This window comes from Coturnix japonica, chromosome 1 (assembly GCF_054131305.1).
Source record: "Coturnix japonica strain WE chromosome 1, WE-NBRP24, whole genome shotgun sequence".
NCBI classification, from domain to species: Eukaryota; Metazoa; Chordata; class Aves; order Galliformes; family Phasianidae; genus Coturnix; species Coturnix japonica.
Window position 1 is genome coordinate 2,659,140 of NC_140663.1, and position 26,875 is coordinate 2,686,014.

The following is a 26,875-nucleotide window of genomic DNA, read 5'->3' on the forward strand; positions in this document are numbered from 1 at the left end:
CCCTGCCCAAACTGTAAGATCAGAATTTTGAAACATCAGTTCATTTTTCAAGTCTCATTTAGAAGTGTCTCAAGAGAAGAGCCTCAAGTTGTACCAGGGGAAATGCAGACTGGATGGCAGGAAGAATTTCTTCATGGGCAGGGTAGTCGTTATAACAGGCTGCTCAGGGCACTGGTGGACCTCCCCATTCATGGAGGTATTTAAGGGATGCGTGGACATGGCACTAAGAGACACTGCTTAGTAGTAGCAGACTTGGCAGTATTAGGCGATGGTTGGACTTGATGATCTTAATGGTCTTCTCCAATCTAAGTAATCTAGTGTCAAAAAAAACTTACTACATAGTAATTTCATGGTTTAAACCAAGAACAAACAAATTAAGAGTAACTGATAAAGGTATCAAGACACTAAGAACAGGCAAATATGCAAAAAGCCAGGTTTATCACCTCTTTCAAGCTCATCAAGTAGAAAGCCCATAAGAGGTAGATTGTTTTTCTTACAAAAGACTGAGAAAACAGCAAAGTACCCAAATTGTCACTGCTTGTTGAAATCTATCTTCTTAAGTTTACCATGGGCATATACTTGTTAAATCCTCTGGTATCAAGGCAGAATTTTGTGGCATTAATTTTCTTTTCTTTTTTGTAGAACCAAATTTTAGAGAGTCTCTATAAGCAAAAATGGAATTGAGATCTCTAAAAGCATGGCAATCACTATGAAACTTCTGATCTTTCATTTGAAAGGGAAATACTCTTCAAACTGGTCAGTTTTCAATTGTAATGTCAGAACACATGCATGCCACAATATTAATTAGTTCCCTTCCTACTTCCATCCCCAAATCAAAGTTCAACATCAGCAAAACTCTGAAAACTTGTTTGCTGCCACTAAGAAAGTGTCGTGTAAATTCAGTGCAGAACTGCCATTACACCATGTCTACCCACTGAAGCTTCATAGTTGATATAAATCCCCTCTGTACTGCGTTATTCTACTGAAAGTATCTGCACAGAAAGGTAGTCCAGTGCATATACAACGCTTTACAACCCTCATCCTGCAGATCCTATGTCCTGCACTTAATCAGCAGATGAGCACAAGTGGAAAAGGAACAGAAGATTTTTATTTTCTGTTTATCTACTCAGTAATAAAGTGCCACACTATCATCAAACGCTCTGCTGCTCCCCATCAGGCCCTGGATTAAGAGCCTATAATGCCATCTGAACCAAACTTAATAGCTGATCATGATAACATGCAGCAGCTGGGCACCTGTGCTTCTGAATGCACATCAGGTAAGCTCCGCTCTAGTCAAGTTTACCATTCCTGGTCTAGAAAACACATTCTGTAACTACAGAAGATTCCAAGATGCTTTACTAACTCTGAAAACACTTCTGAGTAAATTCAACCAGTGGACTGCGGTTCAATGCTCTTATTTAATTAGAACCAATTTAGAATTCACCTTGTTTTTGCTTTAATTTCTATTCAGTTTAAGTCATGAAAACTTTGCCTGAGACTTCAATTAATATCACCTGCACTTACCAAAAAAAGCACTAGATCACTGAACATAAAAACAAGTGAGACAACACATCATTTGGAAGATTAAAGAGCCTGCAAGACAATCAAAACTAGATGTTCTCTTTAAGATCAGACAGTATGAATCAAAGTATGGTGTGGATACTTACAGAATGGAACAACATACAGTGGCCTATTCGGGACTGGATATCCTCAGGTCCAGCATTACAGGAATCCTCTCTCAGAAGTTTCCATGTCTGACACTGGCAGTCGAAAGCAAACAATCCACTGAACTGTGGTTCGCTGGCTCTGCTGTCATCAACACTGCCATTACAGGTCAAAATTCTGCCTCCGAAGGTATATATCATGTGTTTTTCAGAATCCATACACATCTGTAAGAACAAGAGAAGTTTCTAAGAAAGAACATTAAGATCTGAACATACTTGGCTTTATGATTACGCATCCCTCCCCTGCAAGTGATATCTAGTAAGTTAGATAGTACTTGGCACATCTGAAACTCTTGTGAACAGAAAAGAACACATATGTCTTCGTGGTTGACAGATATTAGAAAACAGTTCCTTAGTTTAGAGCTTGAATCTAATATCAGCTTGTTGATTTCATGAGCAAAAAAGGGCTTCACTCGTCTGCTTCTAATTGCTTATTTTAGGGGAAAAAAAATATAATTTTTTATCCAGAATCCATAGATAATTCTGTCAAAAAGTAAACAAAGTCACTGCTAGTTTACTGAACACAACACAACTGCACTGAGAACAACCAGTGATCTTTTACTCAGCTTCCATCTCAGTCACATATTTAGTGTTGCTTTCACTACTTCAACATAAAATAGGTCTGTAACCTGGCCAGGAATCCTTGAAAAGATTGCAGCAGAAAAAAGTTTACCCTCAATGCCAGAATTCAAGTTATGGCACACATAAGATGCATCAGTACAAATGAAACCAATTCCCTGATTCCAGGTGATGTTTTCAGAGTGCAATGGAGATGTCTACGAAACACCAGGGGAAAAGATACAGAAAAACACAAGAAGACAGATGCTACTCAGGAAAGCCTACATGCAACTTTTCCCAGGCAGCACGTTTTTATGAAGGTTAAACAACATCTGGTATCACAGTACGCAGTGAGGGAGAGAAGAGAAAGCTGTAGATTGAGAAAGAATTCAGGGAGGACATGCTTTCCTCAGAGATAGCAGGAAAACAAGAATATTTCAGAAGGAGGCAAACAAGGTACCCAAAGTAGTCTTGCCAGCTGATCATTTGCTTTTGCTCAACACCTGGAAGACTGATATTTGTTATTAATAGAACAGAATGACTGATTGGCTTTTGTTCTGCAGGCAACACATCTAATTTATGGTGTCAGCAGAATTGCATATTGTGCTGGCAGACAACAGCTTTGGTTACAAAACAGCACCAGTAAGTTCTTGGGACACTTTAAAAACAAATACTGATGCATTATCTCTTGGCCATGCTTTATAAAAACAACTAAGAACCAAATGTCTTTTTCAAGGACACAAAAGCCATTGAATATACAACTTGATTAAAAATAGAGTAATTTTAATATGTGGAGAGGTGCAGCTTTCTAAAAGATTAGTAGCTACTATTCTAAGATTTCAATCTCTACCAAGCAAGAGCATTTCACAAAATAAAAGATAATCGACTTTCTTTTTAAGAATCCTGATCCTGTTGGCCTCATTTCAGCGTCTTGCTTACAGTATTCTTCTGAAGGTAGCACACACAGCTTCGCAAATTGTTCCCCAATGTGTACTCAGTGGGCTGATCTGCAAACCCAGCTCAGCAAGTCTGATTAAAAACAGATGAACTGTGCTTTCAGCTTTAATAAAGCGTGTCTTAATAAATAAAATGAATTAGTTTAAAAATGTTTTTATGATCCCACTCGATTTCATTGGAATACCAGTAATCAACTGCATTAGACAACAATGCTATTTGAAATTAACTGAGTGCAGATCGTAACTTTCCCCATCATTGAAATGTTACCTGGTATAGCAATTCTAAATTGCAAAAGGCTATGATCGAAATTATGATTCAAAAACACTGAGGGAAAAAAAAAGCGTGTGTATATATTTGAACTAAAAGGTGTATATATATAAAGGAACTTGTGCTAAAATATCAGTGCAGCTGACCTGATGATCGAACACCAGCTTTGGACCCCCATCAGCTGCAGTGTCTTCACTCAGTAGCATCCATGTGTTCGTGTCAATGTCATAGCGATAGAAGTCACTTTTCAGAGATTTGCTGTTCCTCACAGAGGAATCCAGGTAGCGACCCAGCGTGTAGATCTGTCTTCGTTGAATATCAATGCACATTTTGTGACAAGATCTGGCACTGGGCCCACTCTAATAAAGAAAACAACCACAAAAAATGAAGAGTAAAGCATATTTACAGTGTTCTGGATAGATCACAACCCATTCATGACAAATGAATATCATCAGAAAGTGGAAATCCCTTGAATGTTCAGGAAAATTTGTGCCAGTCAAATATAGGCTTAATATATAAATAACAATATAACAGGACTTTCTATAATTTATTTGTGCATTAGAAAAATACTGGCTAAACAAAACAGTAAAACTTCTAACATAATGCCTGTCTGTAAAATAGACCATTCCCTCCAGAACTGATGCTCAGAGGCATGTGAAAGCTACCTGATCTTTTAAAATAACAGAAGCTGATGTACATGAGAGCAAATTAAGATGTCACAGCCTATAAATAACTACTTAGGAAGAAGATTAAGACGTGCTCTATTACATGAGGCTCTGTTTTATTAATAGACTGTTTTCTAACAGATCATAACCAGACACTCCCACAAGCAATCATATCCTGTAATGGGTCTTTGAAGGCAACAAAAGCACTCCATCCTTCACGAAACAGATACTGTTATTCCAGCTCCAACTACAGGGAAGTTTCTTACAGTAAGTAAAACTGCCCTGAGTTATGATCTTCAGAGAGAAGAGACTGTCAAATTATTATGCCCTTATCCATCCAAGGTGCTTAACTTCAAATCACAGAGTAATTTATTCAATGACATTTAGATTATACTATGCAGTGCTGGACAGTACTGCCTTCTACTTCAGGCAAGCCTAGTTTTCAAAGCCTTCCTATACTCATCTTGAAGCATACAAATGGGTGTTGCTGTACTCCAAAATACTAGAAATCAAGATGGGGAAAGCCGTATTGGCAAGAGATCAGCCAGAAGAAAGTAACTAGTGTTATGCTTACAGATAAATGACACGTATCTAACCGTATCGTTCCATTTAAAATAAACTGAAATTAAAGTAAACTGATGAAATATTCTTCACAAATTTTGATAAAAAGGAATTCTTCATTAAAAAATAGTTGCTGCAAACTACTGTTTGAGTTAATTAAACAATACAAAGACGTGAACTAAAATGCTCATAGTTGGTAAATACAAAGCAAGCCAGCAACTATTACAAATTTGAGCATTAGCTGTTTTGTAGTGATTAAGATAATTTTCTTTTCAGAAAAAAATACTGACAGCAGTGAAACATTAGTGTGAAATCCTGAAACACAGCAAAAGTTCATTCGTTGCCTTTGGTCATATGGAAGAAGGTGAAAGAGAAAGTAGCAACATTCTTGATCCTGGAAAAAAACAAGCTACCATATTCCAAAGAATCCTATTCAGAACACATGAGATAAGTTTCTTTGCAGAATAGACGTTGACTCATATATTCACAATGGCTGTCCCTGATACATAAGTAAGCAACACCCCTATAGATAAAGTCCATCTCTTGTTATAGAGGACACTGGAAGATGTTCCACTGTTCCTCGGCCAAAGAGCATGTTATTGCCGTGGCACAGCTGCTACCTAGAGGGAATTTAGGACCCACATGTCTGAAATTGGCCCTTTCTGACCCCTTTCCATTTGTCATGTCACTGCAATTTTCTTTTTAATAAATGAACCCACTGATTTAAATATCTCAACCTCACAACACTGTATGGTCTCTCTGGGCTATAATAGATAGTGTCAGATTTGCTTAAATAATGTCTTACGAGCCTTCAAGAATAAATCTCCAAACTTATTAATTTCTTGACCTGCTTTGCATTGTAGAAGAGATGCATCTTCAATGAAATTTGAATACAGGCAGGAGGTTCAGGTACTAAGCACACGCAACACTAGTTTTAAACCAACGGAGTTAACAGCACAGGTACTACAGAAAACAAGCTTCAATTCTCAAGACCATGTTAAGATGAAAAACAAATGCAAGAAAAATGTGTTGTTTGTCAAGATAACAGCTATGCATTAATCATGCACGACTTTTTAAAGTTATTAAGTTTGACCATACCTACAGACCGCAGGTAGATAAACTTCACCTCAAGCTCACAAGAATTTCACCTTTGACTTAAAGTCACAGAACCTGCCTTAGAATGGATTGTATTTAGTCACACAGAAAGCTTCCTCCAGGTCATCATCTTTTAACAAAGAAAACTGAAGTTAGAGCTCTGTACCACTTAGGAGGTCATACAGAACTAAGTGTGTATGGTTGTGTGATTACCAACAGGAGTAAATAAGTCCACTAAACAACACTTGATATGAGGGCTACCCACTTAGCTTAAAAAAGCTCTTGTAGTATGAACATACTTCAGTGGGAGACACGAAGTCCATTTATAGAGACAGATATGGGCAGATACTAAAAAATGACTAAAACATCAAGGCACATGTGGTTAAATGAATCAAGAGTCTGTGGGTGGTTACAAATGTTGATCCAAAGTCTCCTTTACACAGCTACAATAGTGAGCCTGTTTCTCAAAGAACACACTACTTCAACTTGTCATGGAGAAACCGATAAACCAAAGAGAAGGTAAAGTCAAGTCTTATTGAGCAGACTAGAAGGCAAAGAAAATTCCATCTAGCCTGCATTGACTTGGTCTTGTGGTAATGACAAGTGATTGCAGATCAGTGCAGGACTTTTCATTAAGCATTACTTCCTTTAGGTCTACTTTCACTGCTGTTATCTCCAAGGTTCCTAGCACATGCGATAAACATTTTTTGCAAATGAAGCTTCATGAGTAGATGTTGTGCTTGGGGACATGGTGGCAATGAGTCGATGGTTGGACTAGATGGTCTTAGAGGTTTTTTCCAACCTTAATGATTCTACAATTCTAAGAACCAATCAACTGAGTTAGCAGAGGCATTACTCTCCAAACAGAGCACAGCCAGTTAAAATAGGCTCTCCTAAGACATATCAAGCAACACTGCCCAGCGATCTGAATAAACACTGGCTTTGGGAACACTTTCCAGTTCTCACCATGAAGTTTCTGGCATGCACACTGCAGAAACCACATGTGAAAGAAGCTTTTGACCAGTCTAAATTCTTATTCAGACGGTTAACAATGTGTTAAGCTGCTTGGGCTAGTCCCTCCGTTTATGCCAATGCTATGGTGGCAATAATAAAGCATTAGCGTATTGCATTTCAGATCTACATGACACCAAGCAATACTAAAGATTACTAAGCTTGAGCACTTGGGCACTTTGGCTCCTGTACAACTCAACCAGAGCCCCCACAGAGCTAAGGCTAACCTGAATAAAGTGGCTCTCTACCACCCAGTACCACTGCACAATTAGCACAGCATAATAACAATCAAGACAGATCAAACACTGTGTGCCATGGCACCATTTTCAAGTGGTGCAGAATACCAAGCTTCTGTTCCCTACTTAAACAATACAGTCCTCGAGCAGCTTAGTCTTGACTGCAACTGCTTCAGACTCTAGAATAGAAATAAACGACCCAAAGGATGTAGGGAAAAGAACAGAGCATATATAGCTAGGAGTAGATAAGACAAGGTTTCGATCTTTTAAGTGCCTAGAAGCAACCAAGGCCAAACAGGATCTTTTAGTTTTGTCAGTGCCTCACAAAATTCAGTTGCACAACGCCAAATGAATACACAGCATACTTTATGAAAAGCCTTCTCAACGTGCTAAGCCACTTTATAAAATCTAATTAGAGCTTTCTTCATTTAACTTGCAAATGCTGAAAGCAATTATCCCACTTAAGGACTAACTTACAAAACGTTTTCAAAAAGCAACACAACAGCATCGAGAGACAACACTGCCTCCTTAGAATAATTGATTTGTTCCTATATAGGAAAGAAAGGATTGGGACTCCTTAGGGTAGGGTCTACTCTAATAACTATTTATGCCAGAATCGCCATGCATCATCTTAGCAACAGCATCCTGGCTTGCTCTGCTAAGGCACTAACATGATCGCTTTCTTTTTTGTTTTGCTTTTAAATAAGAGTCCTACAAACCTTCTTTGATGTGAACAGAACTCCATGAAGCTGGTTCAACTTCCCACCTCCAAAACAAGAAATTGGGGAGCTTGGCTTCCTTTGGTTATCATAACCTTTTGAAAACAAAGGGTTTTCAGTCACAAGAAAGTTGTGTGTTATTCAGGCTGATCCAGATGAAAAACCTCAGGAGCAAGCCTGGACCCTGTTCAAGAGTCAGGGAAATAAAAACAAAGAACAGCTGACTAATTCTCCCTTCTTGGTGCTTTAAAAGACTGAATGGAATGTGAACATTGTCTCCAGTATAAAGTTCAAAAATAAGCGTCATGAGGTAAATGCTCTTGTCCTAAAGCAAACTGGGACTAAGACATAAAAAGACACAAACAACCTACTTTGTTTCCCATTCGGAGAGCAGGCCGTCACGCAACACATAGTCCCTCCTGCCTACACACCACTGCAGAGATTAACTGGTCTCATTTCCCAGTTGCAAAGTGCATTTCAGCGGATTCAGAATATAATTCGTTTCTTCCTTCTCCACCAGCATCATCCCAAAATGAAGGATGAAGTTCTACACGATCTAATAGGAAATGCATACGAATCTTTGCATTTGCAGAATCACAATCAAATCTTCACACCCTTTTAAGACTGTTAATAGTGCATCAGCGCCAAGTGTTCAGGTAACACATACTTCAGAGACATTTAATCTAAGCAGAAGTTCACAAGATTTGCTTTAGATAATTTCTAAATTCAGCAAGAGAAGCTACAGCAACACAAAAAAATCTCATATTAGTTGCTCATAGAAAGCATTTCACGTTTCTCATAACTGAAGATACCAGAAATCTATTAAAAGCATACATCTAGTGCTTTTTATGGTAACATGTGGCACCAGCGCTGCCCATCAACCCCAAACATCAAGTGAATGGAGGTTGCTGCCCTGCTTTTAATGCTCATACAATTACCAACTAACCGCAAGAGCTGAATCACACAACAGGGACATGCTACAGATGTGAGCCATCTGCAAGGGCTTTTAAAGGGTGCAAGAGCCTCTTGCATCCCAGCTACCTTATTCAATACGATGGCAAAAATCAGTGCTATGAGTGTTACTTGATGTCCAGGACTTGACAGCTCCGTCACTAGATGCAAAAATAACCTTTGAACTTCACAGAGGGTATAAATATGCAGCAAGACACTGAACTAGGATTTCAAATGTTCTAAAGAGTGCAAGAGTAGCTAAATAAATAAATAAATTTTCTGCATGCTCAATATACATTCAGTTCATCCAATTACTCTGTAAGTTTGCCTCAGGTAAAAACTTAAGGTATCATACGAAGGTACTGTAGGTCAGCAGCCTTGCGTTTTCATTCAGCCTTAAGATACTCTTGTTCCTATTTATGAAATACAATGGCTATTATAACTTACTTTCACAGTTGCTGCGCCAGCTATAATGATGATACTTGGAGAGTGTATGAGTTAAATATATTCTGCCAATAAATACTTTAGGAAATCTATTAAGCAGATCAGAACCTGGCTAAGAAGCACCACCCTTAAAGCCCCCCAAGGCCAGTGTTGGAAAGACACACACCTACACCATTTTTCATGCAAAGTAGAATGTCTTATGATAAATATTAGCCTTGGATACCAGAAAGTTGCTGACAAGCATTTGCAAATACCAGGCTATTAACATATCTAGTTTCAGCTAAGACAACCTATCCTTCGCTCAGACAGTTGACATAGCATTTGAGCTGTGCCTAATCTGCTTACGAGTAACCTCCTATAGCAATGCAACAAAATAGATTTAGTTCCAAAGTCCTTTCTGGGAATCTGACTCGGACATGATGGAGCAGATTAAAGTCAGAGGCAGCTTTAGTACATGGTTATGATTCATCTATATTGCTCACTTTAGGCGAGAAAAAAAAAAATTAAACAAGTTTAAGCTTTTTTATTCCTGAAGTGCATCCACATTTGGGATACTCAGTGTTGATACTACTCACCCTCAAGCTTAACACTCCCTACAGAGACTTTCTTTGCTTTTAAGTAAAATTAAACAGTCCCACGGTCTATTTGTGAAAAATGGTTCAATGAACTTATAAATCAAACTATTAAGCTCAGATATGTAACATGGACCTTTATGATCACAGTGGCCAGGATTTGATGACCCGTGGGCAGGTCATCCCCTCCAGCACCACGTAAGAATTTACTCAGATTGCCTGTTCCATCCTTCAGAGAGCAGAGCAGGTTCATTACCACACAGATAAGCGGAGATGCTGTGCAGCACATGGATGACGCTATGAAAATGAACAGATGCTTCTGTTCTCCTCCCATCAAATTATCTGCTAAAAATTAGTCTCCCAGCAGGCCTGCTTGCAGAAACAGCTAATGTCAGGGTATTTTCATAACATAAATGAACTAGCTCATGACCTATTGGCTTTTAGTGAACTACAATTAATGCAACTTAAGGAAATAAAATATGTCCTTTAAGTTGACTCAAGAACTTTCCAAAGCACCAATATCTTTGTTTTGAGAGCTGTGTGAGCGAGCTTACCTACTGTGTGAAAACAGCTTTAGATACCGATATCTGCATCACTGCACATGCAAGGAGCCATATTCCCAGGCCTTGTCTAAGCAGTGTGTTCTCACCTGGCTTGCTCTCACAACCTAGGTATAATCAAGGCCTTCCAGCACTGTGGAACATCATGTTACAATAAACCAAGTCATCCAGTGATCAAGAGAGTTTCCGTGCAAGCAGAATAATAATGAAAAGAGGGAAGAAAAAACAAAACCCCACAGTTTCAAGCACACAAAGCACAGGTAAAAGTTCTTTCATTTATATGAAGCGGGCTGCAAGAACACATGAAGGCCTTGCTCAGGTATCAGTTTACAGTTAAAAATAGATCTTCCAGCCTGCTTGATTCAGCTTACAAATGCAAATAAGTCAAGTACTGGAGTGATCTCACACAAAATAACTTTGCTACAAAAAAGCATTAATATTGTGCTACTTCTAACAAAACAAACAAGTTACTCACAAAACCAGTGCTACTCACAGCAACGAACAGTAAAAACTGCAGCTTATTAAGTTTTAATGAGCAAATTGTTAGTTTGTTACCCATCATCTGCTCAGTTTTGCTTTCAGTAACGCTGATGAAACATAACAATCTGTCACCAGGTCTGAGATATGAGCCCTCAGGACAATGTCCTTCGTGGGCCGAATTCAACTAACCCCACAAACAATTGCAGGATGTTGAATGAGGTCATGTTCAAATGCACTGCTAAGTTCACGTTGTCCTATGGTTACCAGTAACAATAGTTAGCAAAGAAGTCGTCCAGCTAAGAGAAAGATTCCTCTGCAGATGCAAGTTATTTGGCTTAAAACAGACCAACAGCCCAGCAGGCTGAAGATACTTAAACTTGTAATTTATGAGTTGTTTAATCAAAGATGTGAAACACGTCCCTGTTTTGAAACCTCCCTGAGGGCACAGCAGGGTTAGAAATAATTAATTGTTTTTGAAAAGATAAACTTAAAATTTCATATTGGTCTAAGCAATTCAGCCACGAGCTCTCAGATGTTTAATGGAAAGTGATGACAGCTTTAAGGAGAAGAAAAGGAATAGTTTGGACCCAGAGGTGTTACAACACCATAGAAGTGGCTGTGTAACTTTTCCCCTCCAGCTAACCAATGGCTTATGAGAATGCCTTCTCAGATTTTAAGTAGAGTTCAATGTAGGCTTCTTCTGTTTGCTTTTATAGGAACAGGCCAAGAAAAAGACATAACACACACACACACACACATATATATATATATATATATAACAAAAATACTATGTCAAAAAACAGCACTGTGGAAATGGCCGTATCTTCTTTAAATCTAAGTGATACATGAGGAAAGATGTAGCTTGTGAAATTGTTATTTATATCGCTCGTCAGCTATTCTCAGAACATAATTTGATTATCCAGCTGCACGAATCACATCAATTACCACAAAGTGTAGCACACAGTCTTTGCTGCATGACACTTACAGGAGCAAGTCATCTTCAATTTTGCAGTAATTTGCATGGGATGTCAGAGGAAAAAAACAGAAGATAAAACAAAGAATACAAAGGCAGTGTGATTGCTTGATCCTAGTATGAATAAAATCCCTTGGTCCCTCAGCACCTGCAAGCCCTGGAAAATTCATGGATTAAGTCCCACCAAACATATTAAGCTCTTCCAGGGTCTGAAAGCTGAACATATCAATGAGCTAAATCCATTCAGTCAGGGTTTGTCCAGAAAGTTTGTCTTCAGAGTCAGGTGGCAGAATTACACCCATTCGTAGCAGCAAGATTCACAAAAACTTACCAGATTTTCAAACATGTAATTATCCAGACAAATTAACTAAAGAAGTGTCTATGATACTAATGAAAATGCTTCCCCTGTGCTACCACATTGGGTAACCGATATTTCTTTAGGGATTCCTGTATTTGCACAGCTTGAGGAGTGTTAATGTAACGGAAACCTTTTACAGACTAGCTGAAACAAGAGACTACTCCCAAGGCAACGTTGATTCATGTGTGAAGCTGCTTTGACCTTGCTGGCAAGCATAAACTTTCCTCCCATCTTCTATCCCTGCCTTTTCTGTTCCTGCCATTCTCCCTACACAATGGGGTGGGGAGAACATGGGGTACTAAGGATTCCAGCCTACTGTTGTGTTCCAGGTGCCTGGGTTCTTTTTGTCAGTAAAACCTGGAAGTACATAAATCAGCTGTTTTTAAATACCAATATTCTTTACTTTACCAAATCCTTACCTGAAAGTTCTGTTATACTTCAAGCAGTACAAAAAGGTGTTATCTTCCCCAAGATGTGTGCACAGCCACCCTATCATACCTCTGCATACTGCATTAAAGGTAATTCACAAAGGAGTGAATGGTACAACGCATTCCTAACAAAGCCAAAGTAAAATGAAGCTGTACTTTAGATAAGGGAATCAGGCCAGTACGTCCATTGTAAGCTAGAGTAGATGCAGTGATTTTCAACAGAACATAAATGCCACAGATCAACTATTGAAGATGTATTACTTCAAGGTATAAAAGCAGTTCTTAGCTTTGCAGGCTGCAGCCTTTGCAACTGAAGGCTTTACAATTCTTTGGAAGTCCATGTATAATCTGAAGACTGGCACGTGCAAGATCCAGGACTGCCAAAGTTTTGCAGCCTTCAGAATACCGTGCATAATGCGTTCATTTAAGTACTCCTTCCTCTATGAGACTGGCTTCAATATCCAAAAGGGATCTCCACACACTGAAACATCTGGTGTTAGGAATAACTGAAGTTTGGCTGGTTTTCCTGCACTTTTTGCATGCTGGAAGCAACGACTATGGGCACTTCACAATGGAACTGAATAACTTAAGACTCAGAGCTTTATCAAATAGAAATCATATTTTCTATTTTAAAATTCAAGTTAAAAGACAAAGAAACAAGAGCAGAAGGGCAAAGCTCTGAAGCATACGGGCTACTATAAATAAAAAAGTTACCCTGAAAGTAAAAAGCATTTTCTAACTTATTTTTTTGTAAGATATCACTGAAGAAGCTATAGTCAAACGTATCTGAAATCCTCTAACACTTTAGAGAATAAATACTGGTTTTAAACTATCATACTACTACTCAGGAAGGGAAATAAAACAGTATCATGTAATATTCAGGATCTGCCCAGAATGCATTACATTGTGTTCGCTTCAGTACGTGCCGCCTTTGTCCCTACTCTTGTAGGCATTTACACTATTTAAGAAGTTGGCACAGAGGTACAACTGTAAGATCCAAGTTTCTGCTGCAGGCTTTTGGGGACAGCTGCTTTCTCCCTATGAGCTTTTGTGGTACCAGGAATCTCTTACAACGGAGCAACTTTTAACAACTAGAACTACTCAGACACGGCAGATTCAGTGTACTAGATCTCAATTCCATAAACACTGCTGTATTCACAGCAACAAAAAATCCCCAAATTTCTCAAAGCGTCTTCCAAATTACATCACCATTTGCAGGAAGGGATCAATATTTGAGAGATTTTCAGTTCCGACTCTTAAAAACATCACAGAGTAAAAGTTTTACAGAGATAATCACAGAATCATAGAATCACCAAGGTTGGAAAAGACCTAAAAGATCATCCAGTCCAACCGTTCACCTATTACCAACAGCTCCCACTAAACCATGTCCCTCAACACAACATCCAATTGCTCCTTGAACACCCCCAGGGTCGGTGACTCCACCACCTCCCCTGGGCAGTGCATTCCAGTGCCTGACCACCCTTTATGAGAAGTAATACTTCCTAATGTCCAGCCTGAATCTCCCCTGCAGCAGTTTGAAACCATTCCCTCTGGTCCTAGATATGGTTATATATTTGAATATCACCCCACCTTAAAAAAACAATCATGTAAATGTCACAAACACAAATATAATGCTTCCGTTGCAATGACATTGGAAGTTTTGGGCTAACGCATCCATGTCAACAAATATAAAGCAAAGCATCCATACAACATAGAAGAATTAACTGGAAATACAATAGCAGGTGACATTCAGGTTGGTTCTCCATACCGTGAGATCTTGCTACATTTGTCAGCCTGGATAAGTATTTAATGTTAGCAGCAAATTGTCACCTTACCGTATGCCAATTTTCTAGATCATTTTGAACCTACTAACAGTAGACGCTTGTTGACCTACAATTTCCTCTAGAATTTAGAAAGAATTTAGCCTCTTAACCAATTAATCCATGGAAAGACCTTGTCTGCTCTGAAGAGTCTTTGACAAGAAACACTTAAAAGTTTGAGAAATAGTGTCACCGAAACCTGACCCATTTACACAATTTCCATGTCCTTCACAGGGCTGACGTATGAGCATAAAGCCACAGTGACGATGAATCAACACAAACGCACAACAGAAGTTACCACTTTGTACAGTAAAATACTGCTTCCAAGAAGATCTTGCATCTCTTCTGATGTCTATAGGAGGTAAAGAAATAGGGCAAAGGAATACAACAGACATACAAAATATAGTACTTCCCTATTCTCAATTATTGAGTCGTTAGAGCCATCAACATCTCTCAGCATTCTGACCCTGTAAGTCTACAGAATTATCAACATAATGCAAATGAAGTTTTTCCTACAGCTGCCTATTCACCTAAACTGCCCTTCTGTACTTCATTTCACTAAACTACCCCATGAGAAAGTTACTGCTTGGAAACTACAAATATTAGATACCAAAACATTCACATTAAGTTCATCTACTGCTTGACACTGGCCTAGTACCAAAATGCTCTAGAAATGACAAGGTTTGATATTTTAAAACTATTCCCAAATCCTGAAAAGGTCCACTAATCTACTACTACTAATACACCCTAGAGACAGCATTTGTTAGAACATTCCACTGGTTCAGGGTACAAGTTCTTAAAGACTCTTAGACTTCACATGCTTTGGCCATGCCTTGTGCCAACCGATTTGCAGAGCTCTTGCATACTCAAGCACTACACAGAGTAGACAGAAGTTGTGGGTCAGTTTCAGAGGTCATGGTGCATTTCCTTTGGAAGGATGCAACCATGAATGAGGATGATTTCATAGGGACTGAAGGAACATTGCTGCCTTCGTACGCTGAAAGAATGGTTGGGAAGTTCCAATTTAGGTCTCCCTATCAGCTGTTGAGGTACGTATTCTGGAAACTAAGTGTAATACTGCACTTTAGTTCATGATACCTATATATATTTTTATAGAAGCATATGCAATCAGTTAATTCACTACTGCTGCAAACATTTCTTCCTGAGATAAGGAGGACTGTGGAAAATTAGCATTGGTAGTTGAACTGTTAAGAATACAAATGCAACTTAAGGTGACAAAGAGACCTTTCTCCAACTCACTGGCAAACTTAGAAAAACAGAAGCAACACCATTTACTGAAAAGGTCACCACAGATTCTTTGTACTGCATTGCCAAGTGGATGAAGATAATCTGGCATTGCATCAGAAGTTATCGGTACCTTTACACTGAATGAGTTGCTCTGTGTTAACCTTAAGATGATGCTGGATAATATGCAACTTGTACCAACTTCTCCTCTTATCCAAGCTTAAATAGTCAGTGGGTAATTCAACCACCGTCACAAATTAAGTGGGAATTAAGTTAGAAGCAGAACAGGCACAATATAACACAAAAACAAGATTATGTTCTATTGGACTCTACTTTGAATATTTTCAAAAATTCCAAGTCAACAGACATTTCCTTTCAGCAAGTTGTTTGTGAATAGCTGATGTTCCTATTAGAGAAACATCTGGAGTCTTTGTTTTTTAAGTTACTTCTCCATTTGAGATTGACCTTTTCATTTCTAAATCAGGTCTCATCCAGAACCCCAACAGAGAAAAAAAAAAAGCCACTGCTGGCAAGTGTTGGCAGCCAGTTCAATGTACTTCTTTAAGTTACCAAAATCCTGGACTGTGCCTCAGTAGGCTGCTTTCTGACATCCACTTCAGACTACATCCAAACATAAAGCCATTCTGGAACTCCATTTCTAAATACTTCTCCACTTATATTAAGTATGTGTCTTTTTTCAAAGTTTTCCATGCATTCATCTGAACCTTCATCTTTCCTTAATTCCCTGACCGTGCCTTTCTTCTCAGCCCACAACCCCTCCAACTTCCACTTGAATTTCCTGACCTGCCATCGCAATCTAATTTTACTCTCTCTAAAATCTGTCTCCTCCGTAGCTGTTCTTTCCTATATTCCTTTATTCCCATCCCAGCATTGCCCTGCTAGAGTCAGGCACGAGGAACTCAGAAAACATACGCTGTTTCTGGCACTGTTCCATGCCCTGCATCCCAGCCAGGCCTCCCAGGCTCTACAGAAGCTCAAATGGGTAAGAAAGAATCCCAGCAAAAAAAAAAAAAACAACAATAAAACAACACACAAAAAAAAAACACCACAGAAAATGAACCCCTTAAAGAAACACCAAAACTGCCCACACTGGTTTGTGCACAGTCACCCTATCTAAAAGGAAGGCCTTATTACACTGCATCCTAAGTTATACCAAAAAAACCCCATACACATTGGGTAGCTACAAGAAGAAAAAAGTGAGACAGACAGCAGTTAAAACCATTGCTTGTTTTCAATATTACTGGTTCTTTATTTTCTGGATCAAAGGAAAAGATAGTCGAGCTTTATCTTTAGGATATAAGTTGATAAAAGGGTTAAATCCTGATTTCCTCATCATCACATCACGCTTATCCCACTTAATTTTGGCTGAACAGTAAGAACTCTTTTTTTTCTCCAAGTGAAACCCACTGTTCCAGATGTAAACAGAAGCTACACAAGCTGACCCCACAGCACTGAAAGTCCAAACCCAGTTTCAACACTGTATTGCTAAACGTGTGAGAAGCCGTGAGAAGTACAGAGCTACGATGAAAGGGTTAAAAGTAAAAAAGACTCACAAGGATATGAAATATAAGGACAATTTTTAACCTTTATACAGCACTATTAGGATAGATGTTAGAATACCACAATCAGTCTCATTATTGCTCATGTTTTAAATAACATTAAGAACTCTGTACATAAAACATGGATACAAAGGCTAAAGGAAGAGCCTTACTGTGAGATTTTCAGCTAAGGCTATTTGTCCTATTTGATTACAACCTCTAAACACCTTTGCCAGGAAAAAAAAAACAGCAATATTCAAGTGCTCTGAAGTTCTTAAGTTAAACAAGTGACAAGAACAAATGAGAAAAAAAATACATTTATGCCTTTTGCAAATACTCGAGGAACTCAGTTCACAAACGTAGGTACCAAAAAGTGATGGAACCTCAATCTTTTCAATCCTGTAAGATAATGATGCGTGAATTTACTTCAGTTATGCTCTGACAAACAAGTAATGAACTCTGAACACAATAACCACAGGAAATTTTTACCATATACTGTGAAATGCCATGAGAATTACATGAGTCAAAGGTTGGAACTCTCTTTTTTGTTACCTCCTATAACCCAATCTACATTCATTTGAGAGGTTTCATACGTCAAATAGCAAGCAAAACAGGCCAAGGAAAATGGCTTGAATGCCATGAAAACTCCTGGGATTACATGGCCTCTGGCAGTTACTCTCTGTCCTCTATATTTCCACCTCCTACTTGTCCATTTCTACTCACATTTTTAACAGAAGCTAGAAACTCTTTTACTAAACCTCAACACCAGCATCAGGTCTGAGATGTTTATTTGGCAGCCTGTTTCAATCCACATTACCACATTATTTAACTTATGGTTTACTCACTGAACTGACTTTTGCCTGATCAGTCTACTCTTGGGAAATAAACCTCCCCCCCAGTAATTGTTAACACTCAAATTTCACATCCATTTCACATTTTACTATTCTTATTTCAAACGTCTTCCAAACTGTGAAAGCTTGATTTTTTTTGTTCACAATTTTGGCACACTGTTCATATATAAAAGCACTTCAGAAATACAGTTATTTTTCTGTACAATGATTCATTTATTATTAACAGTAGGAATGTACAACTTGCCTCTTTCTCGGTATCTCTGGATATACAAGTCCACTGGTTTTCCTTCACACTGTATGCCCAAAAGTCAGCCAGGTCTTGAGTTCCGTCCCAGCCACCAAACAAATAAACAGTTTCTAATAAAAAAAGGAAGAACACATTAATTTCATTTAAAAATAAAGAATGCCTTTAAACACATTAATAAATACAAAACACCTGTGATAAACACACTGTAGGTCAAGCCTATACAGGTCCCTCTGGATGGTATCTTTCTGTTGCATCATCTGCATCATTCAGCTTAATGTCATCTACAAACTTGCTGAGGTGCACTCAGTCTGGATCACTGATGCAGATGCTGAAGAGCATTGGTCCCAAGACTGACCCTAAAGGATACCAGTCATAACCAGCCTCCACCCAGCACTAAAATCATCCACTGAATAGTCCAGCCTTCAACACCATCTCTCTCCAATTTAGAGATGGATGGAAGACTATATCAAAGGCACAAGTCCAGGCAGACATCATCAGTTTCCCTTCTTTTGTCAGCCAGTGCTATTAGCCATTATTAATCTTTATGAGTGAAATCTGTTTGTTCCCTGCTTGACGCAAAACTTACAGTCTACAAAGAATTCTGAGACAGCAGCCAAAAACCTCTTTTATTTAGTTGATCTCTTGTAAAGGAAAACTTGCTTCAATTATGGAATCCTCTTCAAGGAAAATGGCTTGCATAATATTATTTATCTGATGTCACAAAAGTATGTCAGTAGAGCCGTAACAGTCTAAGCCAGCATTCCAGGCTCATCCTCAGAGCACATTACCTTAAATTCACAACCACAGCAACTTCAAATGCTTATCAGACTCACCGATGAAACTAAATGAAGCTTCCAACATGAGAAGCATACAAGGAATAAGTTTCTGTTATGACACCAAGAGATGATTAAGCCACTTCCATTACAGTAGCATCACTATTTGGTCTTGGATTCTAAAGATATTCCATTTTCAGATTGAAATAACACAAAACCAAGTCCAAAAATGAGCCACTGAAGAATCACAGGCCTATAAAAACTTCTTTAAAATCCACAACACAATCTATTATGAAGGTAATGGCCAATTTTTAATCCAACACCAATTAAAGAGAAGAGTTAGATGTGTGATTATAAAATGGGAATAGTCCCTGACCCTTACCTACCATCAGGATAGTGGTCATCACCATGGAAAGGTTACCCTGGTTCATTAACTTTAATTACCCTTCCTCCTGGACTCAGGGCTCCCAGTGTTCCCTGCTAAGAGCAGGTCCCTTTGTGCGCATAAATTCTCACAGCTCACAAAACCCACATTACCACAACAGCTTCATTGATAGCTGAGAAAAATAAAAGATTTGGCACTGGCTAAGTATCCTACTGGGGCCTTGCCAAAACGTCATGCCTGCCTGTAAAGGCTTTGTTGTCTCAGATGAAATTTAATAGCAAATCTGAATGAATTTGACAAAAACTCAGATTTTAAAAATCACCTAAATCAAGCTCACAGAACTAAATGGTCTATAAGGACCAAGAAGGGGTAGAATCACACAGTGTGAACTGTGAGCATCCCCAGATTCCTTGAGCAAGAGCAATAACACGTGCATACATGAACTCTATACCAAATTTCTTCTCCATCTTGATATAAAACTGTAGCTGTGATGACAGAAAGACTCCATCATCACTATTATAAACCCAGAATGACCCAACATTTTTAATCATACTACAGAAATAATAGAAACATTTCTTAGTACGTAAACTCCTTTGCTGCTGGTAATGTCAGGAAAATCATTTCTCACGGTTCTAAAGTTCACAACTGTTCTTCCAAATTACAACGAAAAATTAGTTGGGGAGGAAGGAGGGGATTGCATTTGTTTTCTTCAAAACAAAAGATGCAGTTCTCCCTCTTTGACAACTGGTATCACCGCCTTCCAGTCTAGTTTTCAATTCAGATTTCAAGGGAAGGTTTACTTTCTCAAGGAAAGCACCCGCTAAAACAGACCAAGAGTACAACTTCAGCACTCCCTGGTACTGCCACAACGTCTAAACAGTGCATGAGTATATGCCCAAAGACAAGGTCAGACAAAGAGAAACGACTACAAGCTTTCAGGCAGCTGGAATGTAAAGCCTGAGGGGAAAACAGCAGTCTTGCATTGGTATAATTATTTCTACTTTAGTAACACTAGGGAAGTCGAGATGCAGGCAGGACACAGTTCTCTGGCAAAGAAAGGGATTCCTCCTTTGCATCATAGCTGTATGTCACACAGCAATACCAATACTGCTTTAGTAAACAAAATTCTGTTCTGCCTTAGGGACAGACTGGAAGAATTACCTGCAAGCCAACAAGAAAAACATGAAAGCAATTAGATCTACCCAAAGTTTTTACCAGCTACATTCTGGACATCCAGTTCCTCTTCCAGCATCTTATCCTTATCTCCTTCACATTTACTGCTGAACAAAAATCCAATACTTTCCATTAAATATGTTTTATGAATATTTCTAAACTGCTCGCTCATTCCAAAGTGTTTTTGTAACATCCAAATTCTTTTTCTGCTCTCCAAAAGACTAGAAGGTGCCACAACACTCCTCAACAAAGTATCAGAGAACATGCACTGAGAGCATTAACATATGTCCTGACAACCCCTCTGTGAGTTCCTTGTTCTCAGAATAGCACATAGAGAATCCCTCTCTCCAGTCTCCGTTAAATCCCCCAAGCCCTGCAGGAGCTTCAGTCTACACTTGGATATGCTCAAAGTCAGCTTTTTGAACTTCTCTTAACTCTGTCTTCACTGCATGATGAAATCTTCTGCATGTTCTCCTATCAGGATGTAACAGGGCAGGCTGATAAATCCCTGTTTTATCAGGACAGTGAACGCACTCCAACTCTGGTGACTTATTAAACTAATCAATGAAATATTTTTGGATCTAAGACTTCTAGAAATCTGCCAGTCTTCTTCCTAACCCCCCACAGTAGAGCCAATTTCAGTAACAAAGCAGGTTGCGTAGAGATGTGCTTTGAATAACAGTAAGGACAGTTTCTTCATAATATCTGGATCATCTCTTATTGGTTTTGTGATTTTTCCCCCCCTATGTGTAGCTAACCAGAACTTCTCTTCCTGCAATGTGTCCTTTGCTCTTCATCCTATTCCCCGAAATGAATGCCCATTTTCTTCACACCTCCTGCAGCAAGCATTTCCTTCTTTAGCTATCTGCAAGCTGCATCAGGTTCTCTGAAAAAGAGCACACTGAGCACAAATATACAGACAGATGTTGAATTTTTTTGAACACCACTCAGTTGCTGAATCACTATTCAGTGCAGATGGTGGCTGGCTACAATCTTTTCAGGCTCTAGCTAGTCTGGGTAGGCATACAATGCACACAAAGTCATCTTCTCAAATGTGAAAGCGCCATGAAGTTGAGTAACCTCCAGGATGCAGCAGCTGTTTGTATTTCAGAGCTTAGAAGCCATCTGTGTTTTGTTTCAGAGATCTCTTCATCTCGTACACAAGTCCTGTCTTTAAATAAAATATCTTATGGATAGCAATGTCTTCCCCAGGCAAAACAGCATCCTTCCCCGTGTCTGCTGCTCTCGCTTCATCTTTTTCATAGCTCCATGTTTCTTTTGACACAGTTTCATCATCTCTACATATATTACGGCATATTGCGCCTGCTGTTTTGAATCACCCACTGTTTCCAACCTACAGATCTCTTTTCATTTATCTCACAGAATAACTCCTTCCCACAAAAGGAAAGACAAATACACCCAAAATAACAAATTAATTTCGCTTCAGAGACTGAACAGAGGTAGCACAAACACTGATAAAGATCATTTCACTAATATTTTCCTTTATAATACATTTCAGTTGCCATAGTTAGGAGAAACAGACAAAGCTAACAAGTGAGACAGAAAACATAAGGAGGCTTTATCTAAATGAAATAATGATGAACCTTGAAAACAATTAGGATATATTACCAAGGAGTCTTTTAAATAACTTCAGTACTAGCTCATTTTCTTTTCAAATCCTAAAGAAAAAGCATCATTCTGTTACCAAAACAAGTTATGTAGTTTTAGAGACTACACCATAATTCACTGTAATTCAAACTGTGCCTGCTCTGTAAAGGCAGATGAAGAAACCCCACCCTACCCAGGGAATGACAACACATCCAAAACACAGGACTACCCTGAATTGTAGATTAAGAACTTCAAACCTGAATGTGGCACTCTGCTTAGCTGGTCTCACTTTCTTCTGGAGTTGCTGTTTCAAAACATGTCATAAATGAAGTACAGAAAGTCCTGAGGGGTCATCATCAAAGCTACGTTAATCAAGAAACCAGTGCTAAACAGATGTCTACACACTCTCTTCCAGAACTGCACCGGGCAATCATTCTATCAGCACTTAATGCATCTGGGAAGTGATATTATTATGTATAAGCCTGCACTTCAATGCTTGAATATTTCACCAGGACTTACATAAATCATAGAAGGTTTTCATAGCTAATGTTCAGCTCACTTTACAAAGAATGCCCTTGCGCAGCTTTGGTATGGGGTTACTTGTACTTTAGGTGTTCTGGGAATGCTTCTGTTTGTATTTTTAATCTATACCCTGGGTTCTGACTACCCTAACACTTCTCCTTCCTCAGAAAAGAGAGAAGAAAACTCTCTAGCCTCTCATACAGAGAGCTACATGAAACAAGTACCTTACACAAGAAGCGGAAACATAATCCTTCTGTTTTCACTTACAGTCTAGATTCTTAACATGTGCAACAGCAGTTTCCAACTATAACCAGGAATGCCTCATAGTAAATGTTTCTCTATAAGCATACCAAGAACAACTTCCTAATTCTGCCACCCAGATCATTCCAATCTGAGCACTAATACAAACAGAAGTCTGGAAAAAAACTGTCAGAGTTATTGATTACCAACATTTTTCATGTAGAAGGTAAGTTCTACAGCCCCAAATGCCTGTGCCTTCATTTCAATATGCTATGTAAGTTCTTCAAACCACAAAGAACACTATACTTATTCCAAGACATCTGCAGCAAGTATTAAATGTATGAACATCAGACAGAAGTGAGCTACACCACTACAAGTTACTGTATGCCAACAGAGATGCCATAATTGCTCTTTTAGTTACTTTCAGTCTATTCTAATTGGAAAATAAAACATGCTAAAAGACAGTTTGGACCAAGTTTGAATGTACCCTACCTGAAACTAAGAGTATAAAGAAGAGACTCGGCAGATCAAATCACTATTGGTAACTCAAGATCTAGCTCAACTACTTACCAACTCACCTCCTCTATCCTGACGTTAACACGTGTGCATCTGACAGGCTCTATGTTATACAAAACTTGGTAAAAATAAATGCTTATTATCATAATCAGTACCAACTGGTTAGTATTTCCTTCAGGTTAATCAAAAAAGCAGAACCAGCTGCAGCTATATCCGCAGCTACAGCAGATCTGGGCATGAGTGATTAAAGTTTGCTTCCAAAACCCACTATTTTTATGTAATAAGAAGGTTCTCATGATTCATGTAAGCCTGGTTTTGGTATTCAAGACTGTTTCTAAAATACTGAAGTTGAGTAAAATATTCATCTTTGATAAGCACTTCACCCATCTAAGGAAGGATGCAAAGAAGAACTTATTCTTCAGCTTCCAAAAATCTTTGGGAAAACAGTTCAGCATGTGGGTAAGGAATGGATGATGTCTGCATGTTGCTGCTCCTTTTTCTGTTAATACTTGATTTGCTCATGGCTGGCCAGGCAGACCCAATTCCAGGCAGTAAAACACATCCTGACCTACCTGGCCAAACTCCCATAGTTTCACTAAATGCTACCTATGTACAGAAGAAAACTCAAGCAGTCAGCAGCAGCTGGTTTAAAGAATACAAACAGCACCAAGAACTTCCCCTGGCCTGTTTGTAAGCTAAATTACATGGCAAAGCTTTTAATCTCAAAAACATACAAGCTTTTACAAGCCTCAATGGGCCTGGAAGCAAAAGTAAGGGCAACTTCCCAAACTTCCTAAATGCTCCACAGAAAAACTTTCCGAAGGAGCATATCCTGTCACCACTGGAAAGCTGCAGCAAAAGGGGACTAAATAACATAGGAACCCACTTGTTTCAGCCTGAGACTCTTTCTGTGTAGATGCTCTCCAAACAGTTTTAAGCAATTAGGGGGAGAGAAAAAAATATAATCAGCGCTTTATACTGCTCAACTGAAGCAGAGTGATAACTTAAGTGAAATGCAGAGATGATATGCTTAATAAGAGTTAAGGAAACCAATAGAAATGGAAACAAAAACTCATGCTACCATCATTTTACTGCTTTCAGCAGGTCTAAAGGACTGTCAGAATGCCAGACTGACGCGCTTGGCATTTCTTTGGCATGCTTGTGAAACAGACACTGTTACTTACTCACTAAGACCACTAGGGAGCGTTCACAGCTTCTTTTGTAGGCAGACACCAGCAATCCTCCAGCAACATTTTATTCGAGTGAAATCTCTTCCGCCAAAAAAAGTTTGCTTTCATATACAAAATAAATAGAGTGCTTCCTCTAGAGCAAAAACTATGTTCTGAGTAAAAGCCAAAGACTGCAGTGACTGCTGCATTTTTGCTTGTTCACTATGACTTAGCAAATTACTCATGAAGGTACTATCCTGTCACATGCTTCAATCCCTTTCCATATGACCATAACAGAGACAGCTATGGCAGTTTTTTGCCAACTCCCTCAGTGCCACCCTGTATTCCTCTCTGCTACTGACAACCCTGATCTGGTTTCTTCTTTCCTAAGAAAAGCTCCATTACTCATACAAATTATTTATTTAGCAAAGATGCAGGCAAGCAAGCTTAAGTGAGCAGTCACTTTAGTCAGGAATGACGCACCACAGAAATCTGATTAAGTAAAAGACAAAGCTACAGAAAATTACAGAGTACAGAGTTCATCAAAACTGTTACCTATACCTTCCTTTCCTCTCTTTACAGGCTCTTCAAACCAAAGTTGAACCATTTTAACTCCTATTGAAAGCACTATTCATATAAAGCATCAAGTAAATTAGACTTAAATGGAACTTTGTGTGCAAAAAATAGAAGAAGTTAGAAGCCACTCTAAAGAAAATACAAGGAATATTCCAGCGCGTCAGATTTATTGCTCAAGTGCTATTCCAAAGCAGATGATATACAGGAGAGATAAAGGAAATAATCATCCCTAATTTCTCTTCTCTTGTATAATCTCAAAAAGGGGAAGAAAGACACAAATTATTCAAACCAATTGTTCTGGGCTTCTTAGTGAAGAAGCGAGAAGTTAAAGGCCTGAAGGGGTATTAGTAGGGAAAAAGCAAGAGGGGGAAGCAATTGGAATATGCTCCAGGCAAAGAAAGCAGATTATTTAAAGCAACTATTTAAAAAGTACAATTTCCCTCCTAATATTTAGTCATTGTCAAAAGAATATATTTGCAATACTTACGTTAAAAATCTCATTAAGTAACTAAATTAGTTGAGAAAAAAATAAATAAATCTACTACTCACCTGTCTGAACATCTATAACCATCTGATGGCCTCCTCTCATCCCTGGTCGGCTGTCTTCCCCATCACCTTTTAGAAAACAAAAAGAGGAATAAGAGAATGCTATCTGTTATATGTCTTTAAACAGAAAGGAGAGAACTTCACGTATAGTAGTTAAAGTATTATACAAAAGCAGGGCAACTTAACTCATCGTTTTTAAACTTCAACTCTTTCTTTGGTTAGCATTCTTCCACACATTGTAAAATTCAGTGTGCAGTTATCTGCAGTTGACTGCTCCAATAAATAACTGAAGTGAATACAGTACTCTACTGCAATTCTAGGAGCCTTCCAAAGGATCCTCAGAGTTCTTGAAGCGTGCAGGTCCTCTCACAAATGAGGTCTGAGCTATCTTTGAAACTTTCCAGTAGTGGGAACACAGAAAATCTTTTCCTCTCCTTTCATCTCTCACCCAATGCTGCCTGAAGGCAGACAAGTAAGAACAGATACTCAAACGACACAGCACTGTACCCAAGGGAGGGAAGCAAAGGGCTAATGGTATGGATATAACAGTTAGCTTTGCACCAATTATTTGTTCTCACATAAGGGAATTCCAGCTGTCCTATTAAAGTAGTTTTCCAGCCACTCCAGATTTCTTAACCATTCAGGACAGGGAAGCAATGTTAGAAAGATAACCCACATTCTACTGGAAGATGAGTCTGTTTGTGTTCATACATAACCCTTCCCAAGAGGTTTAGGTATGGGGCTCCATGTTTGGTGACTGGCACTTTGAATCCTACAGTTGCTGCATGACTGTCATTTTTAACCTTTGTAGTCAACATTTGGGGGTAGATTCTGCAGTTTAGATTTACTGCACAAGAGATGAAGATTTGAAAAGATACGCTTCAAATCTGAAATACTCCATGTTAAGATAAAGCATCTATTTGCCACTCTTAGCTGTACATTTCCCTTTAAGACAACTCCACCCACTAAACACAGTCCTACAGGTAACTTATAGTCTGAGTGAAATGATTAATTATCCTTGAAGTGACAGCTAGTGTTCCTGGAGCATTCCTTATTCAACCAGAAACCAGGTTACATTTCATTGAT

General features: G+C 38.7%; 1 protein-coding gene across 6 annotated transcripts in view; it reads right to left on the reverse strand.

The window, feature by feature from the left end:
- MKLN1 (muskelin 1) overlaps positions 1–26,875 on the reverse strand; it is a 94,548-nt gene that overhangs the window by 26,024 nt on the left and 41,649 nt on the right. For 4 of the 6 annotated variants that reach the window (XR_014945694.1, XM_085546338.1, XM_015862503.3 and 1 more), the window contains 4 exons: positions 25,793–25,858; positions 18,279–18,391; positions 3,653–3,865; positions 1,668–1,889 (listed from right to left, as the gene is read on the reverse strand). Coding sequence is in view for 5 of the 6 variants with exons in the window: in XM_085546338.1 (XP_085402464.1) it covers positions 1,668–1,889; positions 3,653–3,865; positions 18,279–18,391; positions 25,793–25,858 (614 nt within the window). In the remaining variant the exon portion in view is untranslated. Of the gene's footprint in view, positions 1–1,667; positions 1,890–3,652; positions 3,866–18,278; positions 18,392–24,682; positions 24,847–25,792; positions 25,859–26,875 lie in introns of those variants that run through there. The other 2 variants (XM_085546412.1, XM_085546468.1) reach the window with 2 other exon arrangements.